At 44.6% G+C, this 13,992-nt stretch overlaps 1 protein-coding gene across 1 annotated transcript in view; it reads right to left on the reverse strand.

Annotated features, from left to right (window-relative positions):
- Positions 1 to 13,992, reverse strand: part of ANKAR (ankyrin and armadillo repeat containing) — a 62,080-nt gene that overhangs the window by 45,393 nt on the left and 2,695 nt on the right. Inside the window, exons 2-6 of the mRNA XM_054970134.1 lie at positions 13,526 to 13,963; positions 10,891 to 11,054; positions 9,379 to 9,494; positions 8,196 to 8,373; positions 6,000 to 6,219 (exon numbers count right to left, since the gene is read on the reverse strand). Of these exons, the coding sequence (XP_054826109.1) occupies positions 6,000 to 6,219; positions 8,196 to 8,373; positions 9,379 to 9,494; positions 10,891 to 11,054; positions 13,526 to 13,963 (1,116 nt within the window). The remainder of the gene's footprint in view (positions 1 to 5,999; positions 6,220 to 8,195; positions 8,374 to 9,378; positions 9,495 to 10,890; positions 11,055 to 13,525; positions 13,964 to 13,992) is intronic.

The following is a 13,992-nucleotide window of genomic DNA, read 5'->3' on the forward strand; positions in this document are numbered from 1 at the left end:
CACCAAATCGAAATTGCAGTGGACAGTGTGAAATGAACAGGTGCAATGCCGAAGCCACTGCGATCGGGGCGAATGCTCATAAATGGCGGTTTAAACCGTAAGTGCGAAAAGGGCCAAAGACATAGCATTAGTCAGAATCCAATACAGAGTTGAAGAAATGCTGAAACAGAACATAAGCAATTTTAGGGCTGACATCAGACAACATGTTCCAGCTAGTCTGTTGTTTTGCTAAAACTGTGATGTCCCAAACTGAACACTGTACTCCGAGTCAGGTCTAACCAGAGCAGAGTAAACAGATACCATCACTTTGCGTGATCTGGACACCGTATGTCTGTTGATGCAGCCAAAATCACATTTGCCTTTTTAGCTGCTTCATCACACTGCTGGCTCATGTTCGGTGTTTGATCTACTAAAGGTCAAAACACGCACGGGCGAGTGTCGGATCCTGCAAGGATCCCTGGGAATTGCAGTTTAAAAAAAACAGCCGTTCAATCGTTCAATGTGAAGAGGGACTTTCTCTCTCTCACACACACACACTCTCTCTCTCTCTTTCAAAAATCCTCTGGAGAGCTCAGAAGGGGGGTGGGGAATGATGTAACAAGATGTAAGAAATAAACCTGAGGTGTTTTGTGAGCGAGTGAGAAACCCAGCCCCTCCCATTCTCCTTCTCCCGGCAGGGTCCTGTTACATCCCCCACCCCCTGCCTCCCATCTCAGCTCCTAAAGGAAAACCAGCAGATTGGATTTTTGAAATAGAGAATCTCTCCAGTCAAGAGGCTGTTCTTTGCAAGAAAATACACTTTGCTCAGTTTTTCTCCAGTTGCTTGGAAGGGGGGGGGGTAAGACTACCATTCCCAGGAAAGCTTGCAGGACCAATCAAGTGCTCTTCACGTATAATTTGTCTTGTGTGTTTCCACTCTAGGAGCCCTAGATCATTTTCACATGCACATGTCTGGGTTCCCTCTGCTTAGCAACAGGGAACTTGGCTGCAGGCAGGGAATTTAACCCTCCATCTGTGCAGCTCCTGCAATGAATTAGCTCGAGGGCTTCCGCCACTCATGCCGTTGGTGCCTGTGGGAGTTGTGGTTCTTTCCTCCTGCTTTGGGGCAAAGGCAGCGTGTCACCAGGGGGCTGTGTAGTCTGGACCTTGCAGGAGAGTTTCTTTCTTTCCCCCTCTGCCGAGTGGCCCTAGGATGCCAGATGGCAGCACCTGTGATGTGGTGGAACCAACATAGCAGTTCTGAGGCCAGCAAGCTCTCAGGATGGGGTACTAATGCTTTAATGCGGCTGGATGACATATAAAGAAGGGAATGCGGATTTATTTGCAACTCACAACTTCGTTCTCCGTCCTTTTCTAGGAAACTCATTGGTCCTGAAACTAAACAAATTTATTATTAGCCCAAACATATGGCATATGATATCCTGCACAGTAGCATGATAGCAAACGCAACAATTGCATAAAAAGGAAAACTGTATTACCCTTATCCAGGGCTTTTTTTCTGGGGAAAGAGGTGGTGGAACTCAGTGGGTTGCCCTCGGAAAAAAATGGTCACATGGTTGGTGGCCCCGCCCCCTGATCTCCAGACAGAGGGGAGTTGAGATTGCCCACCACGCGGGCAATCTCAACTCCCCTCTGTCTGGAGATCAGGGGGCGGGGCCACCAGCCATGTGACCATTTTCAAGAAGTTCCGGAACTCCGTTCCACCGTGTTCCAGCTGAAAAAAAGCCCTGCCCTTATCCTAATGTTCACTTTGTCATAATATCCAAAGTTTGATCTCAACAACATAGAATTTACAATACTTTGGAGCAGACAGACAGCATAGTACAGTGGTTAGAGTGTCGGCCTAGGCTCTTGGAGAACAGATTGTAATCCCCACTCTGCCATGGAAGCTGGATGGCTGAACTTGGGCCAGTTATACAGTTATATATCCTGGCCAGTTATATAGAATTATATATTATATATTATATACAGATATATCCTGGCCTAATCTACCTCACAGGTTGTCATGGGGATAAAATGAAGGAGAGGAAAATTATGGACGCCACCCTGAGTCCACATTGGGGAGAAAGGTGGGGTATAAATGAAGTCAGTAAATAAATAAACAAACCCCTCCACATATCAAATTGGAGCTGTTCTAGAGCAAAATCATGAAAATGTACTAGTCTAATGATTTCTGAACGGGTTTTTCTACATCGGGCTTGATTCCACACTGGTCACTTCCACACGTCCTTAATGGGACGGCCTGCCAATGGAACTTTGGTGGGTTATCTCACTTACTACACACGTCATCGTTTCCCAAGCACGAACAGGTCACGATGATCCCGGTTTTTAAGCGTTTCTTGTGATACCTATTTTGGTCCGTCTTTATTTTTGATACCGCTTTTTCCACACGGTTATCTACCGTATCAATGCACGTGGAGGCTTTTTTGTGCTTTTGAATTGCCCTTATACAAATCTCCAACTCTTCCTCTCGCCATTACCCCCTCCCACACTTGCATACACCATTGTCTAATTCCCACCCACCCCCTTTTAAACTTTTTTGAATGGTCCTTGCGCTATTACGATATCTGTGTATACAAAGGGACTCATACTGCAGTGCTTGCTACACTGGATTGCTCAGCAATCTGAATATCAGTCTAGGAACATTGAGAACGGAATACCATTTCTGATTTTATTTTAAACTAGCAATAAGGCCCATTGTTTAGGAAAATACATCGGGCCCTAGCAGCATTTCCCCCCACAACATCAGTCGAAGGGGGGGTCGAGGAAGAGAGTGGGGGCTCCCTCCTTCTCCAGCCCCTCAGCTGCCACTTGGTTTGCGCATGGCCTTCCCCATGGAGGCAGCGGGGAGCCCTGCCCCTGCTGCTGTGGGACTTGGGGAGGGCCTCGCCACTGCGCTGAGCCTTCCCAGAGCCACCCTGGGCCCTTCTGGGTCTCTGGAGGCCCCAAGGAGGCAGTGGAGAGGCAAACCATTTGCCCCCCACTTGCTTCTTATCCCTGCGTACTGTGCCTCTGCGGGGAAAAGGAATGAATGGTGGGGAACATAGTTTGCATTTTATATAGTAGTAGGATATGGAATCGTGTGATCACGCGACTCTATTGTTCGCGTATTTATTAAACACTTTTGCATTTAAAATTTTGTGTGGGAAATCAACGGTAGAAAATGGAGTACTACACACGCCCAGTTTCTACAGAAGCTGAAAGTCAATCCTGAATACACTTTTTTTTTAAAAAGGGAAAGTTGGGCGGGAAAGCGCCAATGCCATTTGTGACAAGGTGCAGATAAAGAATGCATTTTCTGTTTTGGAACGATTTTTTCCCCCATGACAAACACCCAGAAAACATGCATAAGCATGATGCACGTGAAAGGTGAGTTCTCAAAGCGGATCAGGAAGACATGGCTTTAGGACAGGGAAACCCCCCCAAAATTGGAATGTGTGGAAGCGGCCACAGACTAAAATCCCGACTAAAGTTTTCCCTAATTCAGACCTACAGACTCTAGCTACCTTGTGAGGAATGGCTTCTAAAGTACAGAGCTTGTGAAACACATTCTATAATATTATAACCCATATTATTTCTGGAACTTGCACTGCTTTCTTTGTTATATATTGTGTATTGGGAAAAAAATTAAGGGACAATAAATTATTTATAAACCTACCAGTTCTGAAGCCCTTTGTATCTCCTTTCTGTAAACGCTTTCCTAAAACAAAATATACTAATGTTTTAGCTATCGCATCTACTTGTTTTGGAAATGTAACTATCTACTCATCGAGAATGATAGAAATACACCTTCCATGAGGCTTTTTGAGGTTGAAAACCAATTGGCTGGTTCCACATTAAAGTATCTAATAATGGCAGAATGGAACTTTCCTGCCTCCTCACCGATTACCACAAAATGGCGCTCGGGTGAGGAGGGGGAGTGGGGGGCCCTGAGGAATGAATGGCATGGAGGAGGAATCTGGAAATTGCCAATTTACTCCAAATCATCCAATCCAATGTCTTTCTCATTTGTTCTAGTTTGTGGTTATTGTAATTGTTATTTTACTCTCTGGTGCTGGTTGAAAAGGTATAATTCTCTGGCTTAAATGCAAGTTGTCTGATCAGCTGGGACTAGTGCAAGACTGAATATTATTCGCAGGGGTCATTTCGAAGAAAAAGAGCTGGAGGAACTCATTAGCATAGCTCATTAGCATATACCACGCCCCTTGACATCACTGGAAGTGTGTCATTAGCATAACTGATTTGCATATGCCACACCCCCTGACATCACCTATCCTGGCTGTTTTGGACCCAATCCTGGCCATTCAGGGCAGAAATTGGGCTGAAAAGGGGCCCCAAATGGTCAGGATCGGGCTGCTGCTGAGTGGGAGAGCGATCCACCACCCGCCAGAGGCCCAATCCGGGCCGTTTCAGCCCCAATCCAGGCTGAAACAGGCCCAAAATGGCTGACAGTCAGGTGGGCGGGGCCACCTGACATGTGACCTCTTTGGGCAACTGACGGAACTGCATTCCTGCGCGTTCCCCCTCGAAATGAGCTCTGATTATTCCCACAATAGTTTTACAGAGGAGATTTTTTGAATAGGCCCTATTCCAACAGAATTTGCTCTTGTGGCTGTAATAGGATTGATACATCCTTTCATGCCTTGCTCAAACGTAGGTTCATTGAAAATATAAGGGACTATTATATTAAGCCTTTAATTAACCAACTGTCCTTTGATACTTCAGAAACCCTGATTCTTTTCTGCTTTTTCTCCTTTTGCATTCGTTTCCCTTTACTTTCTTTTTCTATTTCTCTGCCCTTTTATTGGGCTTTTAATCTTATTAATAAAATAAAAGGTATTAAAAAGAAACCCTGGCTCTTTTGCTTAGAGAGAGGGATCCTAAATTTACTTTAGCAATTGCAAAATATGTCTCAGTCTTTTTAGCCCTTGTATCTAAAAAATAAGGGACAAGTATTTTCTGGGACTCGGGGTTTAGGAATCAATGAGTTTCTAAAGGAATTAAAGGAAGGGAGGTGCCTCCTTTGAAATAACAAGGTCTCTGTTAGCGCCCTCAAGAATCTTGTAATCCACGGGTGAGATACCAATCTAGATACTGACGCCGCCATCCAGAGTTTGACCGCCATTACTCATTGTGGCAGATGGAGATCTACAAGACGGCATGGTGCTTTCCTCATCAGTGTAATTGACAAAACGGAACAATGACCTTAGTTTCTGTTTGTCCCCTTTCTCTTGGGGTCACTTTGCCAATCGGAAGGGGTTCTGCCCCAACTACCGCTTGTCCCAGCAAAGCCATGATGATTCAATGAATTAATATGATCTCAGACTGTAAAAAGAATAAGAAGATACCTCAAACATTTTGAGGAGATAAGGAGGTTGGTGAGAGACTTTCTCTTCATTCCTCTTTACCTCGATTCTCCCTGAAATCCAAGAATCGTTTTCTTTTCCTCTTTTTTCGGAATTTGGAGTCTGTTTCTAATCAAATTCTTTTTGAGCAAAGATAAATTTGAAGAGAGGAGGGGCAGGAAGGGAGGATCTGAAGAATTTCAGAACGTAGGTGCTCAGAGGCAGGCAATGTCTTCCCAAGCTTTTCTGTCTTCAGTCTAGAGCACCCACCACCCTTGGGTAACATAATATAAACAACTGCAAGGGCTGAAGTTACAAAAGGACGCCTTGATTTCTCTTTGAAGAGAAATGAAAGAGAAATCCTGCTCTTAAAAAAAGAAAAAAGAGAAGCAGAGGAAACAATGGCCATATCTAAAAAAGCGAATGTCAGAAAAAGGAAATCCTCAACACCCTCCCCCCAACAACCCTAGAAGACAAACCAATCTGAGATTGCTCATTTAGCTCCATCTAATGGTTGCAGAGAGACTTGCAGATATGCCATGGTGGGGGATGTTTTCTCCTTCCACTTTTTCCACATCTCTCTGTTGACCAATTTCAAAGTCCCACTGAAGTGAGTATCATGATTGTCCTGTCCCATCCGACTGTGCTACTTACCTTGGCTATACGGTATGTGGCGCTTTTGATTGATAGTCAAAGTCGATTTAATCAACTGGCAGATGATTGGCACACGGTTGTGGATAGCAGCATGGTGTATAAGAGCGTAACCATGGTCATCTGTGAGACCAAGGCTGGAGATCGATGTCTTACGACAGAATGTCAGGAAAATGGCAGCTAACCCTCTTTCCGCTGCAGATTTCATACCAAAGGGCAGGCTCTAAAACCACATAAGAAAAATACAAACTGGATAAAGAAGAGTGGTTTCTCATCGCCCACCAGTCGTAACAACAGATACTGCTTTGATTCAAGACTAGGTATGTCTGAGCTAAAATATTCAGTTCTACAAAAAAAAAACACCCTGAAATCCGACACTAATAATTCAATTTTGCAAATTTCCTGCTTTGTTAGCGAGAAGGATCTGGAGCCCCACTCCGCGCCCCCCCCCCAATTTTTTTCATCCATTTTACTGGCTTCTGGGATTTCAGCAGGGCTCATTTTGAGGGGGAATGTGCAGGAACACAGTTCCGGTAGTTCTCCAAAGAGGTCACGTCAGGTGGCCCTGCCCACCTGATTTTTCGCCATTTGGGGCCAGGATTGGGCCTAAAACAGGCAGGATTGGTCCCAAAATGGCAAGGATCGTGCCTCTTACGGGTGGTGGATCACTCTCCTGCTCAGCAGCGGCCCAATTCTGACCATTTTGGGCCCCTTTTCAGCCATTTTCAGCCCCTTTTTGCCATTTTGGGCCCAATTTTGGCCCTGAATTGCCAGGATTGGGTCCGAAACAGCCAGGATAGGTGAGGTCAGGGGTGTGGCATATGCAAATCAGTTATGCTAATGACACACTGCCGGTGATGGCAAGGGGGCATGGCATATGCTAATGAGTTCCTGCAGCTCTTTTTCTATGAAATGACCCCTGGATTTCAGCAACCATTGTTCATGCACTTCCAAGCATATCTTCAGAATCACACAAACCAAAAAGGGCTTTCTAAAACAATTGATGTCGAAATTCTGTACTGATACTTTTCCAGTGTTTGTGTGGAACTAATGGCATTCCCATGGCCCTGTATCTCTGCAAAAAGTATTAAGCATTTACCACACTCATAAGCAAGTAAAAACAGGTATTTATGCCCTCTTCTTCTTATATGAAACTCAGCTTCGATGCAGTAGTTTAAGGCCTTCTGCGTCCATCATCAGCTTGCAGAATCAGCCTTAGTGGGAGGAAAAGCCAGTCATTTGCTGTAGGCAAGACGGTCTAGCAACTGCACTCTTGCTGCAACAGCAATAGGAGTTTTCCTTTCAGGTACCAACAGAAGAATATAAGAATGGTCATGCTGGACCACTTGATGATTAATCTAACTTAATGCTCACTCTCTGACTGGTCAACCAAATGTTCTAAGGAATTTTATATGCTTCAGATCTCAGAACCTAAGCAAGGTTGACCTTGGTTAGTAATTGGATGGGAGACCTCCAGCGAATACCAGGGTTGCAGAGGCAGCCAATGGCAAACCACTTCTTCTGGTCTCTTGCCATGAAAACCCCACCAGGTGTTACCATAAGTCAGCTATGACTCGGGGGCACTCTCCACCACTACCACCTTCCATATGGCATCAGGAGCGGAGCAGGAGGTAATGCCCGCCCCCCTTCAGCCGGTGGGGATCATGAGCAGAGTAGGTGGCAATGCCCACCCTCTGCCTTCACCTGTCCGGGATCAGTCACGGTAGAAGAGACAATGCCTGCCTGCCCGCCCTCCCCTTTCTAGACCCTGTTGTATTTTTTCCCCCAAACAGGCTATGTTACTAGTACAGCAGTAACATTACAGTCATCTATTGCCACAATCTATTAGCTCCTCTGAATTGCTAGCTTTCATTTTTTAAAAAGTTTCTAGCCCTTTCCTCTGCAACAAAAACAGCTAGATTTACTTCTATAGTTACTGTGTTATAGTGAACTGTCAGGTGACAATTCATAAACAAAATCCCCCCCAAAGCCCTCTAGTGGTGCGGGGAGTAAATGATGGCCCCAGGAAGTTAAGACATTGAAGGTGCGGGGAAAACTACTAGATAGGTGCTCCGTTGCCACTGTAAATACTTCTACTACACGGAGAACTGTCACCACATCGAAGCAGCCAGAATAAGACTTTGTGAGACCACCTGGGCTCAAATCCTCAAAAAGAGAGGTTTGCGGTAACTAATATACCTTGCATTTAATAGCTTTCTTGTAGCCAAATTTTTTCTTGAATTGCTCCATCGCTTGAATGTCAGTTAATGGGAGTCGTTTTGGCTTAAGTGTGCTTATGAGTTCATTGATGGCTCCCCACCACTGAGTCTTGAAAAGCAGATAAAAAGCTTCGAGTTCAAGGGAGATGACATAGTAGCTGGAACAAACAGGGAGAAAAGAACACACCACAAAATGTTAAAACGTTACGTTGCAGCCTCCACTTCGTGATGTGTTTAGGTCAGGCCTGTGCAATTTATGAGGCACTAAATGAAACACAGCCCCGTGGCGCAGAGTGGTAAGCTGCAGTACTGCAGTCCAAGCTCTGCTCACGACCTGAGTTCGATCCCGGTGGAAGCCGGGTTCAGGTAGCAGGCTCAAGGTTGACTCAGCCTTCCATCCTTCCAAGGTCGGTAAAATGAGTACCAGATTCCTGGGGGTAAAGTGTAGATGACTGGGGAAGGCAATGGCAAACCACCCCGTAAAAAGTCTGCCAAGAAAATGTCATGATGTGATGTCCCCCATGGGTCAGTAATGACTCGGTGCTTGCACAGGGGGACTACCTTTACCTTTAAATGAAACACAGCCCAATAGTCAAGCATGGTGTCCCACTAGAGCCTATTTTGCTGCTTGATTTCATGGGACTGCAAGAACCTGGATTCTAGTGCCTCACCCAGGGTGGTGAACAAGTTAGTGTTATTATTATCCCCTCAATACAGCCGGAGAGCTGGGGCTGAGAGGAGGGGCTTCCCCAAGACCTCTTACTGAGCCTCATGGCAGTAGCGGGATTCAAACCAGTAGAGTGCTGATTCACAGTCGAACCACTTAACCACAAGAAGCAACACAGAAAACGTCAGCCCAGCTGTGTGTTATATATCATATGGGATTCTGTCCAGAGTTCTTTCTTACAAATCTCCAGCAAAACCAAATTTGAAATCTTTGATGTGTTTTCACCATCAATAATAATGTATTTGTTGGAATTGTTAGTATAGCTGACAACTTTTATTTTGAATGAGTATTTTTTAAACATACAAATAGGTGATACAGTCTGGGTCACACAGGGAACTGTTTGGGTACACCGGAGGAACTTTTTGAAACCCAGCTTTGAACATTACCCAGCCAACTTTCTTGCAATGGAATAGAAAACATTCTGCGCTTGCTTTACCTCTTGCCGCCAAACTCCATTACTGGGATGGGATAATGTTCTTTATAGGGTAAGTCTGGGTCCAACAGCTGAGCAATGTGGTTCGTTGCACATGCATGCATATCATCATAGGCAGCCTACAACAAGACACATTTAAAAACCTGGCTATATTAATACTTACAAAATATTTATATTAGCTGTGCCACAATTAGGGCTGTGCAATGCAGGTCTGGAAACCAGCAAAACCCCTGGATTCGTGCTAATCCAGAATAATTGCGCTGTGCTGGATGAACTCTGGATCTGATCTAGGCAGCTAAATTCTGCTGGGTTGAATTATCCGGTTGTAGGCAGAGTCAGCTGCAGCAGAGCCAAGCAGCTCAGAGCGAGTGGCGCGAATGGAGTCACGCTCCTTTGAATGAAGCCAAGTTCCACACCACTGCAGGAGAGCAGCGCGAGGCTGGCGGGGCAGGGCAGGAAGCAGCAGGAGATCGTATATGTGAACCTGAAGGTTCTTCAGAACTTTTCCACATCGCAGAAAGCAAGCCATGATATGTTGGAACATGGGCTGTTTCCACATGGCTTACCTTCCCTCGGAACGACCCGGAACATCGTGCAAAAACCGTGGATGATCGTGTTTTCTCGTGCGAGATTTGCGCGACGTCACACAAATCTCATGCAAGAAAATGCGATCTTCCGTGTTTTTTGCGCGATGTTCCGGGTCATTCCGAGGGAAGGTAAGCCATGTGGAAACGGCCCTCGCGCGAAACCATTCTGAATCAGAAAAAGAATGAAAGTCTATTCTGAGATCAAATAGCAGCAATTTTCCTGACATCGCAGTATCTTGGCTATTGACTGTATTTATAAGTGTTCCCTGCACCACTGGAATATGTTAGCACATCGTAGCTGGGATCCAAAGAGAGCTATTTTAAATGCACTCAAGTGCTTGGTTGCATCCAAGGGGATTTTAGATTTTTCTTGTTTGAACTGTAGACACTAGATACATATCCAAGCCATGTCTACCGACTGCTTTTAAAAATCCCTTCAGTTTCTGTAATGGCTTGCTATGTGACACAGAAAAGGGGAGCTTTATTAGTAGAGAAATGGAAATCCAAATCTCCCTTAAAGGCATGAAGATAGCTGAGCATTTCTCAAATGACAAGAAAATGTGACCTTACTACTTTACTCTTCTTGCCGTTATGAAAGCATTACATGAGGATAATAGTTTCTTCCAAAAAGGATATTATATATTACCATCGAACAGGGCTTTTTTTCAGCAGGAACGCGATGGAACGGAGTTCCGGCACCTCTCGAAAATGGTCACATGGCCGTTGGCCCCGCCCCCTGATCTCCAGACAGAGGGGAGTTTATATTAGGGGGCGGGGCCACCGGCCATGTGACCATTTTCACCGAGGGCAACCCATTAAGTTCCACCACCTCTTCTCCCAGAAAAAAGCCCTGCCATCGAATGTTCACTTATTCACACCAATAAATATGTGTATGCACTAAATTACTTCAAAATATGGGAATAAATACCTTTATCTCATCAGAGATATCTTCCACTGAAGGTGTGCCAATATCAAATTCAATGCCACCGTGGAGATGGAAATACTGATTCTGAGCGTAAGTGAAGTGCTGGCACTTAAAATCGGGCCCAAACAAAATAGGGGGGAGTTCACGTTCCGTTTTAACTTTGTCATCTACAAAGGAAAAGGAAAACAGGATTTCATTTAACAGGAGATAGGAGATTACTAATCACTGCTGTCGTTGAATAGCATTACACTAAATTCACAAAGCTGCTTATTTCATTGAAATGATATCACATAATTTAAGGAGCAATTAGTGTTGCCAACTCTGGGTTGGGAAATCCTTGGAGATGTTGGGGAGGGGGGTTAGATACTAGGAAGAATAGGATTTGGGGAGGGACCTCAAAAGGGTATAATGCCGTAGAGTCCAACCTCCAAAGCAGTCATTTTCTCCAGGAGAACTGATCTCTGTCATCTGGAGATCAGTTGTAATTCTGGGAGATCTCCAGGCACTGTCTGGAGGTTTACAAAAGTATCATAAAAATTACCAACGCTAAATAATTTTTATATAAATTTTATAGTATTTAGAAAGTGCAATGTGCTGAAAGTGCTAGAACAATAATAAATAGAATAGAGTCATAAATACAATAACTACAATACTAATATGAAATACATCCAAAATCCTTCCTAATACAATGAGAAATATAATTTCAGTACACTATTACACAGTCGAACCAGTGAAGATACATCCAACAGGTAAGCACCAGGTAAGAATAAATGTCTTTCAACAATGTAATCATAAACCATATATCTGTTTCTTCTAGATAGAGTCTCTTCTTGAAAATGTCAGTCCTCAAAGGAATTAACAGTGGACGAGAAGATCAGATCGAGCCTAATGGACCTCGCCGACTTGGAGTACCCCATTTTGTATTCCACTTTTTCAAAGGCTCATAATATCCAAAATCAGACAAGTACAAATCACACATCACCCAGTTGGTGTAGAATCAGATGGACAATGCCGTGAGAAGACATACTTGGAACCTCTAATTATAAAATAATTATAATCTGTACATGTCTGATTTTAATAAAACATTTTAACCCTGCCTTTCTTCCTGGCTCAGGGTGGATATCTGCTTTTAATCATTCATTGCACCTTGCATGCATAAAAGTATGTTCCTCTGAACATGTGCAAAATGCTTTTTACTCTTCAGCAAATAACTGCTTTTCTGAACTCCTCCTGAATCTGGGACGAGAGCTAAAGAAGGTGTAACGCTCAGCTAGGATTAAATTCCAGGACCTCTCACTGCAGAAAAAGCATCACAAAGGGCTGAGGCCATACAGTTTCCAGGCCCTCTGAAGCCCCAAAACCTCTCACTGCAGAAAAAGGAGGTGTTAGCAAGGATCTAAATAACCTGTGCCAGAATAATCTCTGCTCTGAATGCCTAGATTGCAAACATTCTGTACGTGAGCAGAGTGCCTTTCCTTCCCTACACATTATTTTATCTATCTGTCTGTCTGTCTGTCAGTCTGTCTAAAATATTTCTATGCCACCTTTTAATCCAAATAGGGTGTCCAAGGTGGTGAACATCAGCACGCTAAAACTTTAAAATAGCATTTAAAATCAAGTATATATAAAATATTTAAACAATTCAATAAAATATATATAAACATACAACACACACAACAACACAACCAGGGAGGAGGGTGAGGGCCCATAAAAATTATTAGGGATACACGAAACAAAACAAAAAAGTCTTCACCCACTGGTGAAAGACAAAGACAGAAGGAGATAGATAAATCTCCCTGAGGAAAGAAATCCAAAGTTTCTGTACCGTGACTGAGAAGGCCCCGTCTTGAGTTGCCAGCCATCTAGGCTCAGATGGGTGGGTGGAAACTGAAGATGGAGTATGGGAGAAAGTGGTCCTTAAAGTATGCTGGCTGTAGGGGTGCCAGACACCCGGTGGGGGCAGGGGATCCCCCACCCTCATCCCCCACATCCCACTCCCACTTACCTGGCCAGCGGGGGGGGGGGCGCATCCTCTGTGCACACTCCCCTGCGGAGCAGCGCGCTCCCACGGATCAGGCCGCGCTCCCATTTTGGCCCGGATTGGGCCCATTTTGAGCAGCTGCAGAGCGCGGGAGCTCTCCTGTGCGTGGCAGCATCCCAAAATGGGCCCGATCCATGCCAAAACAGCTCCGCAGCACCTCAAAACAGGCCCGATCCGCTCCACAGCAGCCCCCAACGCAAGCCCCTGCAGAGCTGAGGCGTGTGCAGAGTGATGACATCACTTCCCAGAAGTGACATCATCATGCTTTGCGGGAGCATGCATCCCCCAGCAGGACAGAGGTAAGAGCCAGGCCCCGATCCCCCGCTGGAAGCTTGAGGGGCCTGGCAACCCTAGCTGGCTAGGTAAATACACTTTGAACTGAGCCTGGAAACAAATTGGGAGCCAGTGTAGATGGAACACATCTACCATGTGGTACATACTTAGTGGTGTGTAAAAGTACTACAATTAATACTGCTATGTCATGTGACATCACCTGGTCCTCCAATGACATCATCATGACAGTCTAAGATAACCCCCATTCTTGTTCATGGATTCAGAGAAACCTGGCTACCCCTTGGTAGAACGTACTCTTCTTACCGGAGTATGGCTGAAGAAGTCGATTTAAATTGGGAATTTTATTTTTTCTTTTCAAGGTGGTCATAAATGGAATGAGAAAGCTCATCACTTTAAGGTACGCTATGTTCTTGCGGATTTCTGCTTTTCTTTCTAGGTATTTCTTTATAAGCTTCTGTTGCAGAGCTAGCCTCTGTTGCAACCTCTGGTACGCGGCCGTGTGCAAGTGGTCCTCCGTCATTCTGATGGCATTCGAAAGGGTATACGCTGCCTCGAACATGAACACATTATCATTCTGTTGAACCTCGATGGTAGCAAAAACCAATTTAAGCAAAATATAGTCTGCAAACTGCATAAAGAATGCCTTCTCCTCTGCACTGTTAGGGTTGTATGTTGGATCTTCATTGAAGTTTTCCTGATAGATTCCTTTAAAATCTGGATCTCTTGAAATATCAGTTAGACCTATATTATACACAGGCACATAAAAGATC

This window comes from Eublepharis macularius, chromosome 2, assembly GCF_028583425.1.
Source record: "Eublepharis macularius isolate TG4126 chromosome 2, MPM_Emac_v1.0, whole genome shotgun sequence".
Taxonomy (NCBI): Eukaryota; Metazoa; Chordata; class Lepidosauria; order Squamata; family Eublepharidae; genus Eublepharis; species Eublepharis macularius.